General features: G+C 41.2%; 1 protein-coding gene across 1 annotated transcript in view; it reads left to right on the top strand.

The window, feature by feature from the left end:
* The window catches only part of LOC138737176 (EH domain-containing protein 3), a 125,949-nt gene that overhangs the window by 81,738 nt on the left and 18,450 nt on the right, over nucleotides 1-25,761 (top strand). The window contains exon 4 of the mRNA XM_069887785.1: nucleotides 18,182-18,594. Coding sequence (XP_069743886.1) covers nucleotides 18,182-18,594 — 413 coding nt within the window. The remainder of the gene's footprint in view (nucleotides 1-18,181; nucleotides 18,595-25,761) is intronic.

The raw sequence follows: 25,761 nt of genomic DNA, 5'->3' as shown, positions 1-25,761 counted from the left end.
ATTCAGTGTTTGAGATACCAGGATAGAGAAATGATATTGTGGATTGCAATTCAGAAAGCTCAAGAAAATCAGACTCCATGATGGTTCAGGGCAATAGAGTTTTTTTAATGCTGATATGAGTTAAGAAATTGTTAAAAGGCATAGAGAATTTAATTCAGCTAAAGAAGTATTGTGGAGAAAGGGTTATAAATTTGCCTTTCATTATCCTGCTGTATTGAAAGTTTTTTTTATGGAAATTTTCAGTCTCAATTCTTTGAGAATGATCACGATACTTTAATCTTTGCTAATTTGTTGCCAGATTTAAGAGGAGGCGGACGGTCACCGTTATCGTCACCGAAAAGGAGGGCATTTGATAAACTGAATGGGAATGGGAAGAATGGAAAGAAGGTTGAACTGAGTCTTCTTGATATTGAAGATCCGGAACAGTCATTGGGATTGGAATCCTTGGGTTATGTTTGATTATTAATTTTGGAATAGTTTGACTGGGGTGGGAGGTGGTGGTGGATGCCGCTGAAGCTTTTGATAGTCATCTGCCACTAGTGGGTTTTTCCAAAACCCACCCAGATTTTTGGGAAGTTACTACACTATTGTAGTTTAAGGGGTGAAATAGAATTTTAGTTTATTGTGGGTTTTTTATATATAGGGGGGGTTGTATTTTATTTAGAAGGGTTTTTTTTAAGCAAGGGGAGCAATATTTTGGAGTAGTGTGTATATTTTTAAGGTAAAGAAATGTCTAATCTGAATTTTGCAACTTTTAATGTACAGGGATTGAATAATCTGATTAAGCGTAAACATGTATTGGGTTAAATTTTTAAAAAAAGTTGACATTGCTTTTTTACAAGAACCACATTTGATGGAAAAAGAACATATAAAATTGAAGAGAGTTTGGGTTGGATATATGATTGCTTCTTTTAATTCTAAGGCAAGGGGTGTAGCAATTTTGTTTCATTAAAAAAATACCATTTGAGTTGGAATCATTTGCAGTGATTGCTGGTAGGGTTTTGATGAATTGTAAAATTTTTGCAGAATCATGGTCATTATTGAATGTTTATGCGCCTAATGTGGGCGATGATTCATTTATATCTGAGGCTTTTCTAATGAGAAATCGGGGTAATGAAAATATCTTGAGGGGACTTTAATTGTGTTTTGGATCCATTATTGGATAAATCTCCAAAAAGTATAAGGAAATCAAAGATGGCAGTAAAATGGGATCTTTGATGAAAGATTTGAACTTGGTTGAAATTTGGATGAGAATAAATCCGACAGAAAAGGACTTTTATTGTAATCATCCAGGCATGATTAATTTTCTAGAATAGATTTGTTTTTGATTTTGGCACATTTACAGGCTAGAGTTGTGCAGGCTGAATAGAAAAGTAGGGTTATATCTGATCATTCTGTGTTGTTTATATCTTGTGTTGGTTCGGAGGTGATGCAATCAACTTATCAGTGGAGATTTAATGTAATGTTATTGAAGAAACCAGTTTATTACTTTTAAGGAACAGATTGCTTTGTTTTTGGCTGAAAATACTCATTCAGTTAGTAGTAAGTTTGTTATGTGGGATGCTTTAAAAGCATATTTACATGGTTAAATTATTAGTTACTCTACAAAACTTAAAAAAAGCAGTATTTGGCAGAAAGTTTAACTTTGGAGAAACAAATGACTGAGTTGGAAAAGGAATTTCAGAAGAAGGTTACAGAAGATAAGAAAGCAGCATTAGCTCAGTTGAAACATCAGTGAGAGAAAATGAATGGTTGTTTTGGACTGGAGGTCTTTCATCCAGATAGGGAATACAGAGAAGACAAGCTGCTGCAAAAAGGATAGGGGGGGGGGAGTGGGGGGGGGAGCAGCTTGGGCCCCTGTGGGATTGGTGAATTGAGGAAAACAAAACATGATGGACAGAGACAGAAAATTTGCCACATGCTTCTCTTCCCACCCTGCCTTCTGCACATCTCTGCATTCACAGTCTCGCTGAAGGGATCTAGCCCAAGGCTTTGACGGTTCTTGGTCACAATCCAAGTTCCTCCAGCAGATTGTGCTTGGCATTTAATGCATTGTGGAGTAGTGCAGAGCCAGTAAGTTGTCTGATTATATATATTTTTTTCACTAAAAGTTCTTTACAGTGACTAATTGTTAATGTGAACATTTTCTTTGAGGTGTCCATTGTGTTTTCTTTGGTCTTGTTGAACTAGGATTCTTGAATTGCATTGTTTATTGTATGGAGATACAGTGGAAAATCTATTGTTAGCTACAAAAATCAACCCATGCTTGAGTACAACAGGTGGTGCAAAATAAAAGTGTATAATAGCATTACAAGGAAAAATTTAGTTAAAACAAGCCTTGGAGGTTTGCCTGATCAGGATTTGTTTGAAATGTTTGCAGTGTCTCTTGAAACTGTACAAAAAATGTTGCTGTCCTCCACCAGGAGGATCTCTGGGATCTCAAAGGAAACTTCTTATTTAGATGTCCTTGACCTAAAGTTTAAATATTGTATAATGCAACAAACACTGTTCTTTGGAAAGGTGTTTCATAACAGGTGTATTCACTTGGGAAGTATTTATTGTTCTAATTGAGATCCTCTATTCTAATCTTAATAACATGCACTAGGGGGTGAGGGAGAAAGACTCCTCACATTGGGCTGTAATAAGGAAAGATAACTGTTTGAAATTTAATACTCAAACCTCTACTTATGGAAATTCATGTATGAAGTGTAAATTGTTTGTCTAATAATGTTTGCTTTATTGGATTTTTAATTTCACAATGTCAGGAACATGTGATTACATTTGTAAGATGATTATGCCAATATTTTCTCTTTCACATGGTCCTTCGGTCTACACTTAACCCACTGCCTCTATACTATCTGTTACACATGCCCAATCACTTTTCTAATTGTTTCCCACTGTGCCCTTTCATAGCTGATTTGCATGAACCCTGTTCATTCAGATCCAGCTGTACTCTCTTTGTAAAATTTAGCTTTTATCACTCTTGGTGTTTTTGTTTGCAGAATTTTTGACATTAAAAAATCCATTATGACCTGTTGATAGAAATAATATCTGCATCACTCAGGATTATCTTTTCCCTTCAACATTGCATGATTATGACGCCAAGTTCACCACCAGCTCTATCTACAAATTCGTTCACGAAGCCTCTGGCCAAATAACTAGAAATGAGTCTGAATAAAGAATGAAGATCTGGAATCTGGTTAGATGGTGTCAGCGCAACAGTCCTGCTCTCAAAGTCACCAAGGCCAAGTTGCTTCATGTTGATTTTTTGGAAGGAGAAGTTGAGGCCCTACGCTTGTACACATTGATGGAATGGAGGTGGAGTGTGGAGTGGGTTGGAACCTTCAAGTTCCTTTCCTGGAGCCAGCACATTGGGGAGGCAACTGTGATTGCACTCCCAATGCCTCTACTTTCTAAAGGAGTCTGAGGAGATTTGGTCTATTGTCAAATACTATCAAACTTTAAGTGCAAAGCATATTGACTGGTTCCATCACAGATGAGCTTGAAAATTCAGATGCCCAGGAATTCTGAACATAACTAGTAAAATCACAAATGCTGGAGGAACTCAGCAGGGTTCACAGCATCCATTAAAGATGTATAATCAATGTTTTGAGCCTGAGTCCTTCTTAAAGGTTTGGTTGCATATCTTTACACAAATCAGGGACTACTCTGACACCACACGGATTGTCTATGCTATTGCAGTCAATTTGGGGTTTTTTTGCATGGGGATTACTGTCAAATCTTTATTTATTTTGTATTTTTTGCCATTTTTGAATTCAATGAAGTACTCTTATTTACAAAGTTCTGGCTTGGCTATAGTAAATGAGTATTTTGATGCATATGTACATTGTAAAAATATATATGACACGAAACTTAACTCTTGCACAGGAACAAATGATAATGTGGACCTTTGGGGAAAATTTGCAGTGGAAATATTGTTGAGGTTTGCTCTAGATACTGGCTAAATTGAAGTTTTTCTTGGGAGATGTTGAAATATTCCAAAAGAAAGAAACTTTTTAAAAAAAATCATAATTGATAATTGTGTTCTTGTTGACTTCAGTACTTTGTTTTACCCATGTTTTCAATAGAATTTGGGGCAGCACCATGTTCTGCAAACTGGACCTTTTGGCTGCAATTTCAGTCGATGTTGACACGCCTATAATTCTCATGTGCATAATTACACATTCATTTGGAACTTAATTTTGGCTTGTAGAGTGATTTACAACTGGGAGGTTCAGAGTAGGTCAAGCAAATGACATAATTAAAATTGTATCCAAAAATGTGTTGCCAGTCAGCTAACATTAGTCCTCCCAGTTCACAAGTTATGAATCTGCTGTCAATATGTATTTGCTGATGCATTGCATGACTGAGATTTTGTGGGTAAATTAAAGCACTTGCTTGATTGTCAAAATTTCAGGACATCCCTGCAAATGTGTGAAATCCAAAGCTGTGGTCAGACTTTAGTTACTTTTCCTGATTGCCCTTTAGCACAAGACTTGAGAAAGTTAAAGGGAAGCTCAATATTACTTCAGTGTCCAATTAAAGGGTAGTTATTGCTATTGTTTGGTATCAATTGCAATCGTAGTTTAATGGAGGGAACCAGCTTGAGTGGTTAACTGTGACACATTTTAAATCTGAATTGATTTGTTTGCTTTTAACAGTTGATTAATTGGTCCAGGCAGATGTTATTTTTCAGATTTTTGTACTCATCCCTCTGTGATTCTGTGGCAGTGCAACATTCAAATTTTTTGCTATGAAGGATTAACCTGGCTGCAAAGTCTACTCAGCGGTCTGAATTTGGGTGGAAGGTGGCCAATTGGGGTCATTCCAGGCCATCTTGTTCACCTGTGGTACCTGTTCCCTTATGATGGGCACCTAATTGACTAAATACTGACCTTTGTCACTGATACACCCATCAAAAGTACCGACCAAGTTCTTAATGAAGTATGTGCTCAGTTAGACGAAATAATGAAACTTGTCTCCTCAGCATGGGGATAGTAATTCAATATGAAGTCCTGATTTCTTTTGCATGAGTCTCTATGTTGATTATGTGATTGCAAAAAGATCAATTTAATGGTATTTTCAGCAGGGAGAATTGTTGTTTGAGCCATTGCATTTTGAACTATTAAGCTAAATTTGAGGATGTGAGCTACAATTTCTAAATTCCTAGATGACAAAACTTGTGTTAAGTGATTACAGTTTAAAGCAGGGAAATTCAGTGGTGCATTTTAGAAGAGAGAATACAGTTTCAAAACTGATGGAAAAGCAGATGGGCGGGGGGGGGGGGTGGGGGGGGGGTGGAGATAAGTGTTCACAGATCACACATGGCAGTACCTGCTGGGGATGTGCAATTTTCAGCTGATCAATTGAAGGAGTGAGTGTTTAAGTATTACAAACACTGCATCAACTGGAGCATTGTTCAAATTTGTCTACTGCACCAAGTTCAAGTTCATTGTTCTGAGGTACAAACCATCCAGCTAGTCAACCCCTACTTAATACAGCAAATGTACTGTAGGCTGCACAGTTTCAGCAAACGGAGCAAAACAAAGGCAACATTTTGCCAGTGAAGTTCTTTCAAGAGGCTGATAGGAAAGAAACTGTCCTTGAAGCTGGTGGTGTTGTCTCTGGCTGTTCTATTTGACACAGTGGGAAGTGTTGTAGGGGATAGGGTTTGTGAAATATTCTGAACTGTATTCACAACTCTTCAGTTTCTTGGGTGGAGCAGTTCCTGTACCACACAGTGATGAGTCCTGGCAGGATACTTTCAATGGTGTATCCAATATAAGGAAGGTGTGAAGCATTGATGGTTATGGTCCATCTTGGCCTTGCTGACCAACATGTCCCACCCACTCATCCCTCCTGCCTGTGTTTGGCCATATCCCTCTAAACTTTTCCTATCCATTTATCAATCCAATTTATTTTTTTAAAAGGTTGCAATTGTACCTCCCTCAACCACATCCTTCAGTAGCACTTTCCATACACTTGAGGGCATGTGTGTCTTTTAACCCCTCCTCTTCCATTATTCTCTCTCCCAACCTTAAAATGGTGTCCTCGGCTTACTGATTTTTTCCCCCCCTCCTTACTCTTGCAAAAGGCTCAGACTTCACACAATCTATTCCACGTTATTATTTTGTATTCCTGTATGCCATTACCTCTCATCCTCCTGTGTGCCAAAAAGTAATCCTATCCTGCTCACCTCTCGTGATCACTCAAGCCCAGCAAAATCATCTCTGTACCCTCTCCACCTTGACGTCATCTTGGAGCATAAGGGAGCAAAATTAAAGTTTTCTCTCTATTGGGCCTCATCGATATCTTGCATATTGATAGGAGAGTTAGAAGTTGATGCCCTCATGCTGCTCCGGGAGAAATTGGACAGGAGGAGGAAAGATGCTCAGATATTAGGAATGAACAGTTTATCTGGGTAAATTAACATGTAATATTGATAAGAAAATGAGATGAGAGTCAATTAAAACAAATTCTTGCCCCCTGTGCTCTGCCCCCTGCCCCTCCCTATACTCTTGTATTCAGACACCTGCCTGCTTTTTGACCAAGGACTCAGGCCCAAAACATTAATTCTGTACATTTGCCATAAAGAACACTGCATGACTTGTTCAGTTTCTCCTCGGGACCTTCGGCAGCACGCCGCCATGCTCCTACACCTGGATAGTGTAGGCGACAGAACCCCTACACTATTTTTTGTCTATTGAACTACAATCATAGCATCTGCAGATTTTCTGGTTTAACTTAAATTTTTGGGTGGGGGCTGTAGGAGCACAAGCTCCCCTGCCCTTCTGAGTCGTTTCTATTCTTGTGAGTACTGCTTGTCATAACATAACATGGACCTCTGACCATCTCAATGTTGAGAAGCTATGGCTGAATTATAATTCCCTCAATTTTAGTTACATATACTTAATCTTGCATGCCAAAAAAGGATAGTTCAACTGTACAGTACACATCAAAAACAATATTGGTATCTACTCAAGGTCTTGTGGTGGATGTGAGGAATTGTAAATAATGTTCTGTTAGATATTCAGAGATCTACTGATTGAAAATTTGCAATTCTTTGAACTTGATATTTTTAATTGTTAAACAGTCTCAATGCTAAACTATTAAATTGGTTTTTCTTTCCACAAAAGTGCTGAGTGATTCCAATATTTACTGTGTCTACTTCACAATTTTGCAGCATCTGCTTGAAATTTTTACTTCTTTCAAGAGCTGGTGGATATTTCCATGGAATGTAAAGAGGGGCACACACATCACGCAAGAATGAACCCCGAAGTGTGATCACAAGTCTTGTTTTTAAAAAAGAATATTTTCAAGCTGCAGAGTTTTCATTTGTAAAACCAGAAAATGTTCAGAAAAAAAGCATTTAAAAGTAGCAGAGAAAAAATAGCCTTGTGTGGATAAGTGATGGTGCTTGAGCTTCCAAGGATAAATAAAGATCTCATCACTTTTTTTCCTCCTATGGTATCTTAATTTTTTAAAAATCCAATTGAATATTTGCTTTCAGAGCAAAAATGTGATGGTGCTGCCTCTTCCAATGGTCATCTATTATTGACAGTTTGACAGGAAGGGAATTGTCTGTTTATTGCTTATCATTTATCAATATCTTCTATCTTTACCAGAGCGAAAGCAGGGGTACAGCTGGCTCCGTAGATGTCCATATAGAGGTACTTCAAAGCAGCACGGCTTTTTTTTTAAAAAAAAGCAATTCTCACTTACATTTGAATGCTTATTTCACTCTTTAACTCCACCAATGAAGTTAGAAATTCCCATTAGAAGCTGCTATTTGTAATCATTTGAAATAGCAGTTCATTGTTCTTGATGTAACCAGGAATGGATAACAGAACACTGGCTTGCCGCATCAACCACGCTTTAAGAACCAGTGGATACTGTACTCCCACTTAACACTTGGATTTTTTTTGGTCTAATTTGCAGGTTGATGTTGCCAATAATGTTCTGCATTAACATTTTTTCATGTATGGAAACCTGCTTACACATTCAGTAATGAGTGATATTCACTTGCTCTTTATAATACTAATGCACTTGTTTTTAATTGTTTACATTTTGTGTGTGGGGCGGGTGCATTTTTATAATTCACTGGGGGTGTGGTGTGGAAAGAAGGATAAAATAAATTAATGCATTGTTAATTGATGTTGATTAGAGTTGATGCAACCATTAACTTGACCAATTTTGGTGCATTCCAAATGATTTGTCTTGCTGAGCAATATAACTACATTTTCAACATGGTTCAGAAAAGGTTGAAATTTCATCAGTTCTTTCTGAGATGGTGATTTCAAGAGCACCATTGTATTTTGCTTTCCTTGTACACCTGCCATTTTACCTGCTTAAGTTATTGATGGTTTAATTAAGTGAAAGATGACGAGCGAATTGAGCATATTTAACAGATTGTTGTCACAAATTGTTGATTTACAGAATCCTTCCAATCTATTTTCCTAACATGGGTTGTATTCGGCCATTCAGAAATGATAACCAGATCATGTATACTTTTGCTGCATTTTGCCTTCATTTACAATTATCAGAATGCACATATTTAATTTTTGAAGTAAAACTGGGAAAAAAAAATTAAATTTTTGTTTAACACATAATCTCTATGCCACAGCAACAAAAAAATACAAGAGGAACTCAAAACACACGAAAGACTGCAGATGGTGGAATCTGGAGCAAAACTATCTAATCTAGGAACCAACATTTTGGGTTGAAACCCTTTTTCAGGCCTGGTGAAATGGACCCCATGCGCGGGTACGGGTCTTGAGGGCAGTTGGGGGAAGCACACTCAGTTCTGCTCCAGTATCTACTTGGAAACGCTGGCCACTGGACTTATCAATCGCATGCAGGCAGCTGTTAGTGTGGCCAGCCGTCGCAGCCATTAACGATGGCTGGCTGGGTTGTTTCCCTGAAGTAAACAGGGCTGCCTGCACTTGCGGGCTTGGGGCCCCCAGCGTTGATGGTAGAAACACCAGGTGGCGTGGTGTTCTTCTGGTTTGTGCTGGGGGGGGCACCTGCGGCCGATTGGGTCCTGGGCGGGTGACCCGGCTGAGGGCGGCCTAGTTTTCTCGCTTGGTCCACCAGAGCACATCTGTGCGCCTGTGACTCCGCGTGGGTCTGAGAAATCCTCATCTGCCAGCAGGTGTTGGATGTCCTCCGCCATCTGCTCAAGGAAAGCCTGTTCAAACATCAAGCAGGGTCTGTGGCCCTCCAGCACCAGCATCTCGTCCATGAGGGCAGATGGGGTTCTGTTGCCTACACTATCCAAGTGTAGGAGCGTGGCGGCGTGCTGCCGAAGGTCCCGAGGAGGAAGCTTCTGAGAGCGAAGAACTTAACTTCCTCCAGTGGGTTGTGGATGTTGTCTACCCTAGTTGTGGTTTCTTCATTGAGCACGCTGACGATGTGGTAGAACATTGTGGCATCTGAGGTGATGTGTTTGAGGTGAAACTGCGCCCCTGCCTGCCCGAACCAAGTGCGTGGGTGATGTGTCCAGAAGGGGGGGGGGTAGATTTTCACCGTGACCGCATTGATTGTTGTTGTGTCCATATTGGGAGGCCAGAAAACAGTCTGGGCAGTGTGAGCTCTGCCCTGTGTCAGTAGTGATATCATCATGCTCGCCCGAGGCGCGGGCTTTGGCCTATGCCATGAGACACTGAGGTCCTCTGATGGCGCCATCTTCTCACGGCTGTCCCGGTGATACAAGTGGGGGCTGTTTGCCACGAGTGATGTACGCTGCAGCAACTCTTCATTATCTATGGAGGGAAATGTGTGATCTGCTAATTTCCTCCAGTAGTTGGTTTTATTACTCTTGGATTCCAGTATGTACAGTCTCTTTCCTCCATTATGTTAAAATCCTCCGTCATGAAAGACCATGTAGAGTGTGTGGAGTACTATTGTTCGTCTATGAGTGCCATCTCCGAATGCAAGGAGAGAAAGAGGGATGAAAGAATAGATGAGAGGTCATTGATTAATAAACAAGGCAAAAAAAGCTGAACTACCACATTTTCACTCAAATAACGTGTGCATGTATATAAGGTGCACAAAATCATAGTGTGTGTGTGTGTATAAATTAAAAAAAAATATATATACACATATACGTATACATATATATACGTATACATATAAATACATATACGTATACATATAAATATACACACATATACATACACACATATACATACACACATATACATACACACATATACATACACACATATACATACACACATATACATACACACATATACATACACACATATACATACACACATATACATACACACATATACATACACACATATACATACACACATATACATACACACATATACATACACACATATACATACACACATATACATACACACATATACATACACACATATACATACACACATATACATACACACATATACATACACACATATACATACACACATATACATACACACATATACATACACACATATACATATTTTTTAATATATATGCCACATGCATTTAATGTGCAGGTGTAACATTCTAAATTTCATCTGGTATTTAAATGGGAAATGAAACAGAGCACATAAAATATCTGCCACAGTTAATCGCCTGCAATTAACACCCAATCAACTCCACTAGAGATGTGTATCATCCATTTATATAGATGATATCCTGCTGCAATACAGTAACAAGTTTTGGCGAGGAATCAATTAAATAGATCGAAGATGGGCTTCAGGGTGAAGCAGGACTTTAATTCTAACTGCCTCAAATCAGAAACACTTGATATGTTAATCTCCTCTCTCAAAGATGGGTCTGGATAATTAACAATGATGGTGCAGTGCCCAATCCAGAATGTCCTGTTTATAGGAATACCATGGCATTCAGTACAAAGAGGTATTCCCAAGATTAAAATTTCCCATGTCTGCTATAAATTGTGCACGTTCTTTCACTGCCACTATTGCGTTCTCATGCTCACTATAAATTGCCAGTTCAACTTTCCCACACCTGATTAATTGTGTGCATGTTATAGGCGTAAAAAAATATACTAATAGCTTTGTTCCAGGGAAGACTGAAGCAGGAAAGGCTACTGGCCACCATAATGTCAACCTTCTACAGGTGTTCTATGGAGACTATCCTGGCCGGCTGCATCACAGTGTAATACATTTGTTGCAGAGAATTGGACCAGAGGTCAATCCTCGGGTCCATAAGAGTGACAGAGGATCGCTGGAGTCTCCTTTTCCCCCAACCGCCCTCTCCCTTCCCTCATCGACGTGATACGCCGGAATGATTCAAAAGGGTGTGCAAAATCATCGAGGACCTACCATCTTTCAGTTATGCCCATTGGGAAAGAGAGACAGGAGTATCAGAGCTAACGCCATCAGACTAAGAAACAACATTTTCCCATGGGGAGTGAGAACGCTGAACAAATGTAAGATTTGTTTGTGCTAACCATTTGAGACTTTTATATATATATATATATATTTATATATATATATATATATATACATTTTTATATATATATATATATATTTATATATTTATATATATATTTATATATATATTTTTATATATATATATATATATATTTATATATATATATATTTTTATATATATATATTTATATATATATTTTTATATATATATATATATATATTTATATATATATTTTTATATATATATATTTTTATATATATATATTTTTATATATATATATTTATATATATATATATTTATATATATATATATATTTATATATATATGTTTGCCTCATGTATGTTTGTATGTGTGTTGAGAATGAAATCTGAAAGTCTGCAGATGTTGTGATTGTAGATAAAAACACACCAAAATAATAGAGGAACTCTGCACAGTGAACTGAGATTTACTGATGGGGTGTTCTACTGATGGCTGGCTCCACCCCCACCTACTTGTATCTAACCCTGATTTCCCGCCTAAATCCTGAGCCCTTCTGATGACCACTGAAAGACCCTATCCTCAGAATTGCTAATATATCATATGTTCTTCCAGTTGTGAGAACTTATATTCATGCTACAATTTGATTAGCTTATTCCCTAGAAGATGGAAGTGCTGCTTAAGCCAGGGATGCTCCCTAACATAGCTGAGGAGTTCACGTACTGGCTGGACTTCTTCCAGGACTAGAGACTTCTTCCACATCATTGAACTCGGGAGGTCCGCACTCATTTCCAGGGTAGGAACAAAAGGGTATGCAGTCATCAAGAACTGCACTACATATGATGCTGCCAGCGAGGCACTGAAGGCTAGGTACCTGAAATCATAAATCAAGGTCCTAGCGAGGAACCGACTTGCTCTATGTCACCAATGACCAAGAGAGACCATCGATGATTACCTGCTTGATCTGTGGACACTTGCCAAGAAGTGCAAGAACGAAACAGCTACAGGCTGTGTTCGTGACGAAGAATTGATCTGGGAGACTCTAGTTGCGGGGGTCCGCTCGAGGTACATGAGGCAGTTACTGCTCGAGTCAGGTAAGAAGGACCACATTGAACTGGCCAAATTGCTGGAACAGGCCAAGCTTGAGATCAACGACCTCAAAGCTAGCGAGCTCGCTCACCCACGTGATCCCTTTCCAAGGACTGACTGCTCCTGTTACAGCTGCCCCAACGGCTGCCAATTTCTGCGCTAGGGAATGCTTTTTCTGCAGCAAGAGCCACCCCTGACCTCTTTGCCTTGCTAAAGACTCAATTTGCTCCAGCTGTGGTAAGAAAGGACATTGGGAGAGGGTTTGCTGTGCAAGGGAAAGCTCAGGGAAGTCCACAGCCTGCCCTGCTCCCGGATCTGATTCCAGCTCCAAGCCATCGGCCTAGTATTCGCCTGAACCCACTTGCTGTGCTACACGCTGAAGAAAGGTGGCTGCAAGAAAACAGCGCAAAAAAACTTGGTGGCCATCTTGCCATGTCTTAAATTCAAACTCGGCGCCATCGTCGTTGGGGAGGAAGGAAGGCGGCTATCTTGCTGCACCACGAGGTTGACCCAGGATGGGGCGGACCACTCGAGTGAGGAGTACGGAGTCTCTGGAGTCCTAGCCTTAATGGTTCTAGATCAGACAGACTTCACCAGCTCAGCAACTCCATAGTGACAGTGAAGGTAAATGGACACTCCACTAAATGCCTAATTGTCACAGGCTCTACTCTACTCTATCATTATAAGGCTGCAAACTCTGGAACCTCTCTGTGGAAAAGGAGGCTCAAGCTATTGTAGAAGCGGTGAGGCACTGGAGACACTACCTGGCTAATAGGAAATTTATGCTCCTCATTGACTAGCGCTTGGTTGCATTTATGTTTAATAATGTTAAGAGGAGCAGAATCAAAAATGACAAGATTGCTAGGTGGAGGACCAAGCTATACACCTACGAATATGACATCACCTATTGGCCAGGAGCTCTTAATGATCTCCAGATGCCTTACCTAAAAGAAGTTGTGCCCCTGCACACACCAGTCAACTGTGGTCTCTGCATAATGAGCTCTGCCATCCAGGGGTTACTTGCATGGCTCATTTTGTCAAGGCGCACAATCTGCCCTACTCCATGGAAGATGTCAGGGAAATGACCAGGTCTTGCCAGGTCTGCGCAGAGTGCAAGCCTCACTTCTACCGTCCTGCAAGCATGCACCTGATTGTCATCCAGGCCCTTCCAGCAGCTCAGTGTTGATTTTAAAGGACCTCTCCCCTCCATGATTGGCAACACTTTCTTCCTCTCTACCATTGATGAGTACTCCCGCTTCCTGTTCACCATCCCATGTCCAGACACATCCACTTCATCAGTCATAATGGCCCTAGATTCCATTTTCGTCTTGTTTTGGTATCCTGGCTATATACATAGCAACCGGGGCTCATCTTTTATGAGCGAAGACCTACATTAGTACCTGCTGGCAAGGAGCATTGCATCCAGCAGGACTATTAACTAAACCCCTGGGGGAATGGGCAGGTTGAAAAAGAAAACATCACAGTCTGGAAGGCTGTCAAATTGGCCCTCAAGTCGAGAGGCTTTCCAGTCTCACGTTGGCAGGAAGTTCTTTCTAAGGCACTCCATTCCATCTGGTCGCTACTATATACAGCCACCAACACTACTCATGAGTTCCTATTCAATTTTGGGAGAACGTCAACATTGGGAACCCCACTCCCAACCTGGCTCACCACTCCTGGTCCGGTCCTTCTCAGGAAGCACGTGAGGAGCAGCAAGACTGACACCCTGGTGGAAAGGGTCAAACTGCACCACACCAATCCCACGTGGAGTACTTGGATGGCAGGGAGGACACAGTTTCCATCAGGGATCTGGCACCTGCTGGAACAGAGGGTCTGTTGCCTCGAGTGCCCTACGATCTGCAGAGCTCATTCTTGCCACTCAGAGTCAGGGCCTCAGGGGATCCGATTCAGGAGGAAAGTGCACCTCCTTCCACTGTAGAGCCGGAGACCCCAACCTCCACTTCTCCCTCACAAGGGGACAGGAGACCCAAGGAGCCCAAGGCCCTCCCATGCTGAGGCGCTCCACCAGGATCTCCAGACCCGCAGATTGCTTAAATTTGTAAATAACTGTATATTTTTAAATTCTTTTTTGAAATCAATGTTTTATTATGAAATCCATAGACCCAAAATCCTGCAGGAAGGGGTGAATACAGTGAACTGAGATTCACTGATGATGTGTTATACTAATGGCTGGCTCCACCTCCCAGCTTTCTCCCCCCCCCCCCACCCCATATATATATATATATATAAAACCCTGTTTTTTTTTGCCTAAACCTTGAGATCTTTTAAAGACCATTATAAGACCCTACCCTAATAAAAGTGTATATTCTCTTTCCAGTCATGAGAGCTTTTATTCAGCCATTTGTTTCAGCATCCACAGGAGACGAAGATTTATTGCCAATGTTTTGGGGCTGAGCCCTTCTTTAAGGAATAAGTGAGAAGCAGGAAATTTGAGTCTCAGAATTCAAACAATGGGGGAAGAATCCAGACCAACAAAAGGTATTAATTGGATATGGTAAGGGACGAGGTTTAAAAAAAAATCATGTTTGTGTGAAAGGAATCAGAATGGAGAGACAGAAATATGGAAAGGCAACGGGGGAAGTCGGAGTGGGTTTTAATGAAAGCCAGAGAAGTCTGTATTAATGCCATCCAGTTGGAGGGTGCACAGTCAGAAGATGAGGTGGTGTTACTCCAATTTATGGGTGGTCTCAGTCTGGCAGTACATGAGACCATGAACAGACATGTCAGCAAGGGAATGGGATGGAGAATTGAAATGGGTGGCCTCTGAGAAATCCACGCTATTGCAGTGGATAGAGCCAAATTGCTCAACAAAACGATCTCCCAGACTGTGTCCAATCTCTCCGATGTAGAGGAGACCACAACTTAAGGATTGGATGCAGTAGATGATCCCTGAAGATTCACAAGTGAAAATGTTTCTTCACTTGGAAGGACTGTATGAGGCCCCAAAGGGAGGATGTGTGGATGCAAGTGGAGCATCTCCTGCACATGGGGATAGGTCCCAAGGGGATGATTAGTGGGGAGGGAGGAGTGGACAAGGGAGTTATGGAGGGAGCGATCACTGTGGAAGGAGGGGAGGAAAATGTCTGTCTTGTGGTGGTATCACGTAGTAGATGGCAGAGGAGGATATGTTGGATGTGGAGGCACGTGACGATAAGAGGAATCCTGTGCTTGTAGTGACCAATTTTGCACAGAGGACCGGAGAACGCTGTTTCATCAGGTTGTACTTGTGCAATCAGTTGACAGTAAATTTGACTTGACTTGATAGTTGCCAAATAACTCTCCTCTCTGGACCCATCTATGTGTATGTATGCAACTTGGCCAATTCTGCACATCTGTGTGACAATTTAGCTTCAAATCTTGCAGACGCTGCAATTAATTATGATCTATTTTATTTTTCAACTGTAGTTTAAAGTTCCAAATTTTTCTTTAACTTTTTGATTTTATTAATTTAATATAGCACAAAGCCTCCAGAAAACCCAATATCTTGTTTGGCCATTCAAATCAATGGGCTCCACTTCAACACCAACTTTTAATCTTACAACTGTTTTGTTATTTTTATCACTTAGTGACTCGTATCATTTTATTGCAAGCATGATGCTTTCATGGATTCGATGTTAGATCAGAAAGTGAAAGGCGGCATGTAATCGGTGCTCCCAATGCAGCCTCCTTTACAATATGGAGACTGGATGCAGATAGGGTATTGCCTCATTGAGCACTTCGTTCTGTTTAAAGCAATAACAATTAAATTCCATACTCCAATGCCACACTGTCCATGGCTTCGTGATTTGGAGGACAACACTTTGTCATCCCTTTTAGTGAGATTGCTAAAAGGGATGACAAAGTGTTGTTCCTTGAAATCGGATGGCATCAATATTGACCCCTCATTTGCATTAACTATCTCCCCCAATCTCTCACTTTTTTCCTCAACCCTTTGTCATCTCTTTCCCCTCCTTCAATCAGAGCTATCTTATCTCTGCTCACATCTCTGTTCCTTTCTCTTCTCCCGATCATCTGCTAGCCTATGCTCCTCCTCTTTCCCCTCACTTCCCCCACCTTTGAATTTGGCCATCTGCCTGATTTTTGCCACACCTGTAGAAGTGGTCAAAATGTCAACTGCTTTCTGCTTCCCATAGATGCTTCATGACCTGAGTTTCTCTAGCCACCTGTGTGTACTACACTTGACCTTAGCAACTTCCAGTGTACTACACTTGATCCAGCAAAATTCTTTGTTTTATGTATCAGGGAGAGGCAGATGGGTTTGTGATAATGTTATGAGCCCAGATCGGCAAGACACTGAAGTGGCTGATCAGAAGGAATCAGTTGTGGGGTCCAATGAGCAACAAATCTCTCTAAAAACTGACAAGAACCTTCCTGAGTGGTAACCATTTACCTTTCAAGTACCAAAGACTGGTATTAAATTTTGTGCACAGTATAAGAATTACCTGATACCGGTGGACTTGGAGGTGTGAGAAGTGAGATTGGATGGTGAATCAAATAACTTTTTTCTGAACTTACACACACATTACATACACGTCTGCTTAGAATTAGAAGGGGGTTAAGTTAAAGTTTGATCCTGTTTTCATGTTTAAAGAAAATTAAAAGCAACTTTTGTTTAAGTAACCATTTGTCTTGGTGAATATCTATTGCTGCTGCGTTTTGGGGTCCTCTGGGCTTATAACATAAATTTGGAAAGGGTACGGAAGAGGTTTAAAAGTTGTTGTGATTAGGAAAGTTGAGTCATTGTGAGATGCTGGAAAAACTAGACCTGTTTTGGGAGGTTGAGAGGGAATCTTATCGAGGTCTATAAAATCATGAAGGACATGGATAAAGTGAGGGAGCAGTTTGTATCTTTTCAAGGAACACTTGGATAACTAGTTAGTTGGAGGGGTTTGGAGGGGTATGGGGTTGAAGGACGTTATTTGGCATGGACAGCTGGCCCTGTGAGCCTATTTCTGTCATGTAAGACTTTGAATCTAAAAAAAGCTGGTAAGAATGTAATAACTGAAGATAAAAATTTATCTTTGCATGATGTATTAATATGCCATTTTATGTCAGTAATAAATGGATTTGCAAAAAGTACACATTCAAAATCTGAAATGTTACAAATGTTTGCATGTGACTCCCTTGCATTAAAAGGTTTTATTTTTAACAGTATGGTAACATTAGTAATCAAAATCAGCTCATTCAAATTGGATAGAATAATGTAGATGGCGTTGAAGTTATTCGCTCTTGTCATTTCACAACACACTTAAGTTACTCTTTCCCACTTTCTTCTCATTATGAGCTTCTGTCCCACCCCTCTTGTCTATTAAAGTGAACAGTGATTAGGATAGATATTTAAAATCTGGAGCTAAAGAATTTGAGTGATACTTTTGTTTTCAAGGGAGGAGTTTGTGGGGGGGTGGAATACATTTTTGTGTGCGGAGTGTCATAGCTATTGAGTGCAAAATCAACAGGAGGAGAATTGATTTGTGTCATTTAAAGGAAACTGAAGAGGTATTTGGGAGAATAATTTGTAAGACGAAGAAGGGATGAGATCATTGAGATTGCTGTATTGTGAGCTGGGATCAACTCATTGGCCTATGCTTTCCTCTGACTTAAAGGTCTAATTCTAAAATATTCTTTTTAAAAAAAAAAAAAAAATTGACTTCAATTTGCTTATCTTTTACAGGTTATGATTTTGCTGCTGTATTGGAATGGTTTGCAGAACGAGTTGACCGCATTATCCTACTGTTTGATGCTCATAAACTGGATATTTCTGATGAATTTTCCCAAGTTATCAAAGCAATGAAGAATCATGAAGATAAGATGCGTGTGGTGTTGAACAAGGCAGATCAGATTGAGACCCAGCAATTAATGCGTGTTTATGGTGCTCTTATGTGGTCTCTGGGCAAAATCATCAATACACCTGAAGTAATTCGGGTGCACATTGGCTCGTTCTGGTCTCGCCCTCTTCTAATCCCAGACAATCGCAAACTTTTTGAGGCAGAAGAACGGGATTTGTTTAGAGATATCCAGAGTCTCCCCCGAAATGCTGCTTTGCGAAAACTCAATGATCTAATCAAGAGAGCACGACTTGCAAAGGTTTGTGGATGTATATAAACCATGAAGGAATTTTATGTAATACGAAACCTGCCCATATTTTACTTGGCTAAAATATAAAATTCCAAAATTTGAAATTTGACATATTATCATTTACAACTTGTACTGTTATCCTGGTGTGGATTTAGTCACTGTTATTATGTATGGGAGAGGATTCACGTAAGTTACGCCATGCCTCGAGACTAAGCATAACCCTATCTTTTGAGATGACTTGGATTTGTTTTCTCCAAAGTTTGTCCTAGACTCCTGCTTTTGCATTTTTTTTTCCCTTTGCTCTTTCTACAGTGTTTTTTTTTTACCAAAACTGCTCGGTTTTGTGATCTAACTTCATTCCTACCATCACATTTGCTTCATTTGCAATAGTAGATTAAAACATCATTTCTAATCTTGAGGCAGATACTTTAACTACAATGCACATTGCTATTTTTTCATTGTATGCGGAATGATTTGGAAACGTGCTTAGCAATCACCTGAGATGGTGTTTAGCTCGGAAAGAAGACAAGGGAGGTTGGTATCTAGTTTGAATAGGACAGGGCAGAAGTACTGAAGGAGACTGAAGCAAGTCCAGAATGTTTTAAGGCTTGAAGGGTCACAATTGGTCCTGGTACTTCAGTGCATCATCTACATTGATGTCTAGAGACCTCTGAGTACACACATGGATGAGATGAGAACACGGCAGATCTTAGTTAAAACAAAGCAGATGCTAGAGTTGAGTGTAATACACAAATGTCCTGGAGAAACTCAGCGGGCCATGTAGCATTCATAGGAAGTAAAGGGTAACCACCATTTTGAAGGGATCAGGCTCAAAATGGTGGTTACCCTTTACTTTCTATGGATGCTGCATGACCTGCTGGGCTTCTCCAGTATGTTTGTGTATTATATTGGAGATCTTTACTAAGAGGCTGGAGTCTAATTTCTCTGTATTTTTATCAGCTTACCAATATGACTGATGGACCTCCTTCCCTCATTGCCAATGCTGCCATCTGCTCTTGTCCTCATCGACAGTTATTTTTTGTTATAATTCTGCCTTCACCCCAGTACCACCTCTTTCCATCTTGGGTGAAATTATCTCCACAACTCTCTCATGCTGCTCATTCAACATTTTCAACAATGCGAGGAGATTATATAAGGAGAGGGATGTTGGAGTGGACCAATATATGGACCACATTCATGCTGTACTTTAGATGACCATAATTTGGACTTCCTTAATTTAAGAGTTGTTCTGTCTTGTACTCTACTAAATTAGAAGCCATTATAAGCTAAATTAGTTAATTAGGAATGGGCTGTAACTGTTTGACTAAATCATAAAATGTTACTAATGCCTCATTAGATTGTCAACAATGAAAATACTTTTATTTCAAACTTCACATACTAGTTTAAGTATTTGAATATGAAGAAGTGTGGACTGTTTTAAGCTGACCTATGGATTTTAGACTGCACGTTTTGCATCAACATAGGAAGTAGGAACAGGAGGTGGCCAAAAATGGCCCATCGAGCCTTCTCTGCCATTCAATACGATCATGGCTGATCTAATTTATGATCTAACTCCACCTACCTGCCTTGTCCCCATATCCCCTAATTCCTCTATCATGTAAAAATTTATCTAACTGAATTTTAAATATGTTTAATGAGGCAGCCTCAACCACTTCCCTGGTTAGAGAATTCCAAACATTCACTACTCTCTGGGAAAAACTATTTTTCCTCATCTCTGGCCTAAATCTACTCCCCCCGAATCTTGAGACTATGTCCTCTCGTTTTGGTTTCCCCGGCCAGCTCAAAAAACCTTCCTACATCTATCCTATCCATACCCTTCATAATCCTATATGCTTCTGTAAGATCTCCTCTCATTCTTCTGAACTCGAGCAAATACAATCCTAGACGATTTAATCTTTCATCATAAGTCAACCCCTTCATCCCAGGGATCAACCTAGTAAACCTCCTCTGGACCGTCTCCAAAGCCAGTATATCCTCCCTCAAATACGGAGACCAGAACTGGACACAGTACTCCAGGTGCGGTCTCACCTGGTACAATGCAAGTAATTCCATTTTAAATTGTTTTAACGTGGAAAAGAAAAGCTCTGAAATTGATTTGTATAATTTGGACCAACATTTCGAGTGCAGGTTTCCTGATGAGTGAGACATTATGGATTCGCCCAAGGACATTGAGTGAATGTTAACTCTAGCCTTTTGTTGCACCATTGCTTACGTGGTGTTGAAATAGCACACTTTATTCTTGAAATATAATTGCAAAGGAGAGACAAATTTAAAGTTTGAAATTCCATCTTATCAAGGGATTTTTGTCCCTCCTAATGCTCATTCTCAGGACATGATTGGGAAGTTTTATTCAGTAAGTCTGTGCATGTAGTTAGAATTAATTCTAAAAATCCATTTCTAGAATGAGTAACTGTTGGGCGAAAGACCATTAAGTGAATTTAAAATTTAGCTTGTGTTCTTCAATAGAAGTTTGGAGGAACAAGCTGCTCTTCTGAACCCAAAATGATAAGCCTCTTACCAAGGTGACTCCAGAAACCTTCTCTAGTAATGTTGATAAGAGTCATTTTGAAGACATGGTTGCCAGGACAAGGCTGTGATCAAATGGTTGGAGGTTTGTGTAGGAGAATGGCCACAGATCAAAAAGGTAGCTTGTGACCTAGGGATGTTTTTTCTGCAGACCCATAAGCATTTCTCAGTTGACTTGTTCTATCTTGTGATTTTGATGTATATATATAAAAAAAAGTGTAAATTTGGATCATCCGGCTAAATTGGATGGAGCTATTTTAGATGGAATTTAATCCTAATAAATGCTGTGTATAATATGGTGACCAGAAGTGTGGTCTTGCCATGGTTTTGTATAATTGCAATGTGATGTCCCATATTCTCAATCCCCTTGCCTTTTGAAGGCAAGTATTGGAAACCACAAGATATAGGAGCTGATGTAGACCAATTGCCCCATCGAGTCTGCCCCTTTATTCTATGATGAGCTGATCCATCCTCATTCTCAGCCACTCTCCCTAACCTTCTTGTTATAACCCTTCATGCCCTGACTAATCAGGAATCTGATTGCAGCGGGGAAGAAGCTGACCTTGTGCCTCTGAGTGCTTGTCTTTAGGCTCCTGTACCTTTTCCCCCATGATAGTAAAAAGAAGGGCATGGCATGGGTGGTGGGGATCCTTGAGGATAGAAGCTACTTTCTTAAGACACCACCTTTGTAGGTGTCCTTGACGGAGTGGAGTCTGGTGCCTGTGATGTTGCTGGCTGAGTTAACAACCCTCTGGAGTTTTTTTCTTGTCCTGAATGTTGGCACCTCCAAACCGGACAGTGATGCAACCAGCCAAGATGTACTCCTGTAGAAGATTTTGAGTCTTCTGTGAGATACCAAATCTCCTCAAACACCTCATAAAGTACAGCCGTTGGAGAGCCGCCTTCATGATTGCTTTGACATGGAGTCTCCAGGGCATATCCTTGGAGATGTTGACACCCATGAATTTGAAGTTCTTGACCCTTTCCACTACTGAGCGCTTGATGAGGACTGGATCATGTTCTGCTGACTTCCTCTTGAAGTCCATAATCATCACCTTGTTTTTGTTAATGTTGAGCAGAAGGTTGTTGGCGTGTCACCACTTAAGGAACTGATCTATCTCCCTCCTGGACGCTTCCTCATTGCCGATTGTGATTCTGCCGACAACTGTGGTGTCATCGGCAAATGTGGATAGCATTGGAATTGTGCCTGGTCACACAGTCATGGGTGTATAGTGAGTAGGGCAGTGGGCTAAGCACGCATCCTTGAGGTACATCAGTATTGATAGTCTATAAGGAGATGTTTTATACCAATTCGTATTGACTGTGGTATTTACAAAGTGGAAGTTAAGCATCCAGTTGCAGAAGGGTAGGTGCAGAGGCCCAGGGTTTGTAGCTTCTTCACCAACACTGACGGAATAATGGTGTTGAAGGCTGAGCTGCAACCTATGAAGAGCAGCTGTGTGTATGAGTTGATGTTTTTGAGCTGATCCAGAGCTGAATGGAGAGCCAGCGATATTGCATCTGCTGTGGAGTGATTGTGACAATAGGTGAACTGCAGTTGGGCCAGACCTTTGTTAACTCTAAGCATTTTGTCACTGCAGATATTAATACTACTGGGCGATAGTCATTGAGGAAGCTCACACTGCTCTTGGGCACCAGGTTGATTGATGCCCTTTTGAAGCTGGTGGGGAACTGTTTCCCTGATCACTGCCTATCTGCACTCCCGAGGCACCGACTGCGGATCCTCACTTCGGCTGCCCACCTATCCGAGCTCCCGAGGCCCTAGCCATGCACACATCTAAGCTCCTGAGGCCCTGGCCTCCTGCCCTTCCGAGTTCCTGATGCCCCAACCGCAAATCCTCACCTTGGCCACCTGCCTACCAGAGCTCCTAAATCCCCAGCTCCCCATCCACCTGGACTTCTGAGGTCCCACCGCTGCTCATCTGACCCGGTCCTGGCCATCTGAGCTCCTCATTCCTTGAACGACGCAGGTACTTAACACGGTCAAAAGTGAACCCCCCCCCCCCATATTTGACCCAAAAATTGGTCCAAAAATTTTGATGATTACTGAGGGACCTTTATAAACATTTCACGCAAGTACAATAACATCAATTCTGCGGGAATTTGAAACAGCTCAAGCAGGTTCAACGACAACTCTGCGGGGGTTTACAACTAACAACTCCAAGTACAATAACAACTCCAGCAGCAGACCCACAAGCCAAGAAAAGAAGACCCAACCACGTCTACACAGAAAAGTCTACAGGTCAAGCTGAGATGCCAGGACCTGAGACTTCCACTCTCTACCATTCTCCTGGCCAATGTACAGTCTGTGGAGAACAAACGTGATGAACTCCAAGCCAGACTTCAACACCAGGGAGACATCAGGGAGTGCTGCGTGATGTGCTTTACAGGAACATGGCTAAATGCAGACATTCCATCCCAAGGGCTACACCCTCCATCTCGCTGATCAAACACTAGTGTCTGGGAAAAACCAGAGAGGGTGGTGTTTGTGTCATTATTGTGGTACACAAATGTGATGGTTATGTCCCAGTCCTGCTCCCCCGACCTGGAACATCTGGCAATCAAGTGTTACCCATTCTACCTGCCAAGGGAGTTCAATGCCATCATCTTGATGCATTCTACCCCAGGCTAACATCAGGCAGGCACTGGAGAGACTGAACATTGTGATGAACAGCCATGAGACAGCACATCCGGATGCCTTCCCAGTCATTGTGGGAGGGTTGCCAATGTGAAGAAATCTCTGACAAACTACCACCAGCACCTCACATGCCAGACCAGGGGAACCAACACACTCGACCACTGCTATCACCATGAAAAATGCATACTGAGCCATACCACAACTGCTCTTCGGTAAGTCTGATTACCTGGCTGTACTTCTACTCCCGGCATCCAGCAGAGACTGACAACCACAGCACCAATGCTGAAGATGCAAAGGTGTGGTTGAGGGAGGTAGAGGAGCTTTGAATCGGTGGATTGGAAAATATTCAAGATCTCATCCATAGACAGGAATGAATATGTAACAGGTGTCACTGTCTTCATCAAGACTTACATGTATGAGTGTGTAATCAAGTGCAAATACCAGGTGTTCCCCAACCAGAAGCCCTGGATGAATCCACAACCTGCTGAGGGTGAGAATAAGGGTGTTTAAAACCTAGGGATTGAGATCTTTACAAGAAGTCCAGGTACGACCTGTGGAAGGCCATCCCCAAAGCAAAGTGCCGATTCCAGAGAAAACTAGAGTCCGAGACAGATGCACGCCAGCTATGGGAGGGTGCGCAGGCCATTACAGCCTACAAAGCAAAGGCGAACACTATAGATGGCTGCGATGCTTCATTACCCAATGAGCTGAACACCTTGTATGCCCTTTTTGAGAAAAAGAACCAAATAATGCCTACTAGAATCCCTGAAAAGGCTGAAGACCCTGTGTGATATCTGTCTCTCAACATCATTCAAAAGGATGAACCCTTGCAACGCGTACCTGGCGGGGAACTGAAAATCTGTGTCAACCAACTAGTTGGAGTGTTTACGGACATTTTCAACCTCTTATTGTGGCAGTCAGAGGTTCCCACCTGTTTCAAAAGGGCATCAAGTGTCCTGGCACCCAAGAAAAGTAGCATGGGCTGCCTCAACAACTACAGCCCAGCAGCACTAACTTCTACTGTGATAAAATGCTTTGAGAGGCTGGTCATGACCAGAATTAACACATGCCTAAGTAATGATCTGGACCCACTGCAATTTGCCTATCCACAGCAGATGCAGTATCGCTGGCTTTTCACTCAGCTTTGGATTACCTTCAAAACAATAATTCATACATACAGCTGCTCTTCATAGCCTTCAATACATTGTTCCCTCAGTGCTGGTTAAGAAGCTTCAAACTCTGGGCCTCTGTACCCCACTCTGCAACTGAATCCTTGACTTTCTCATTGGAAGACCACAGTAGATGAATTGGAAAAAAATCTCCTCCTCACTGATCATCAACACAGGTGCACCCCAGGGACGCATGTTTAGCCCACTGCTCTACTTGTTTTACACCCATGATTGCGTGCCCAGGTACAATTCTAATGCGATCTACAAGTGTGCTGATGACACCACAGTTGTCAGTAGAATCACAAACTTGTGCTCAACATCAACAAAACCAAGGAGATGATTGTGGACTTCAGGAGGAAGTAAAGTCCTTATTGAGGGCTCAGTCGTGGAGAGGGTCAAGAGCCTCAAATTCCTGGGTGTCAACATCTCTGAGGATCTGTCCTGGAACCTCCACGTTGATGCAATCACAAAGAATGCTCGCCGGTGGCTACACTTTGTGAGGTGTCCGAGGAGATTCAGTATGTCACTGAAGATTCTTGTTAACTTTTACAGGTGTACCGTAGAACGCATTCTGGTTGGTTGCATCATTGGTTGGTATGGAGATGCCAACTCTCAGGACAAGAATAAACTCCAGAGGGTTGTTAACTCGGCCTGTGACTTTACTCCATTGAGGACATCTACATGAGGCAGTATCTTATAAAAGCCACCCCTATCCTCAAAGACCCCCACCACCCTCTTCACTCTGCTACCATCAGGAAAAAAAGTACAGGAGCCTAAAGACAGGCACTCAGCGCCACAAGG

Source organism: Narcine bancroftii, chromosome 6, assembly GCF_036971445.1.
Source record: "Narcine bancroftii isolate sNarBan1 chromosome 6, sNarBan1.hap1, whole genome shotgun sequence".
Taxonomy (NCBI): domain Eukaryota; kingdom Metazoa; phylum Chordata; class Chondrichthyes; order Torpediniformes; family Narcinidae; genus Narcine; species Narcine bancroftii.
This window is presented reverse-complemented; position numbering and strand designations above follow the sequence as displayed.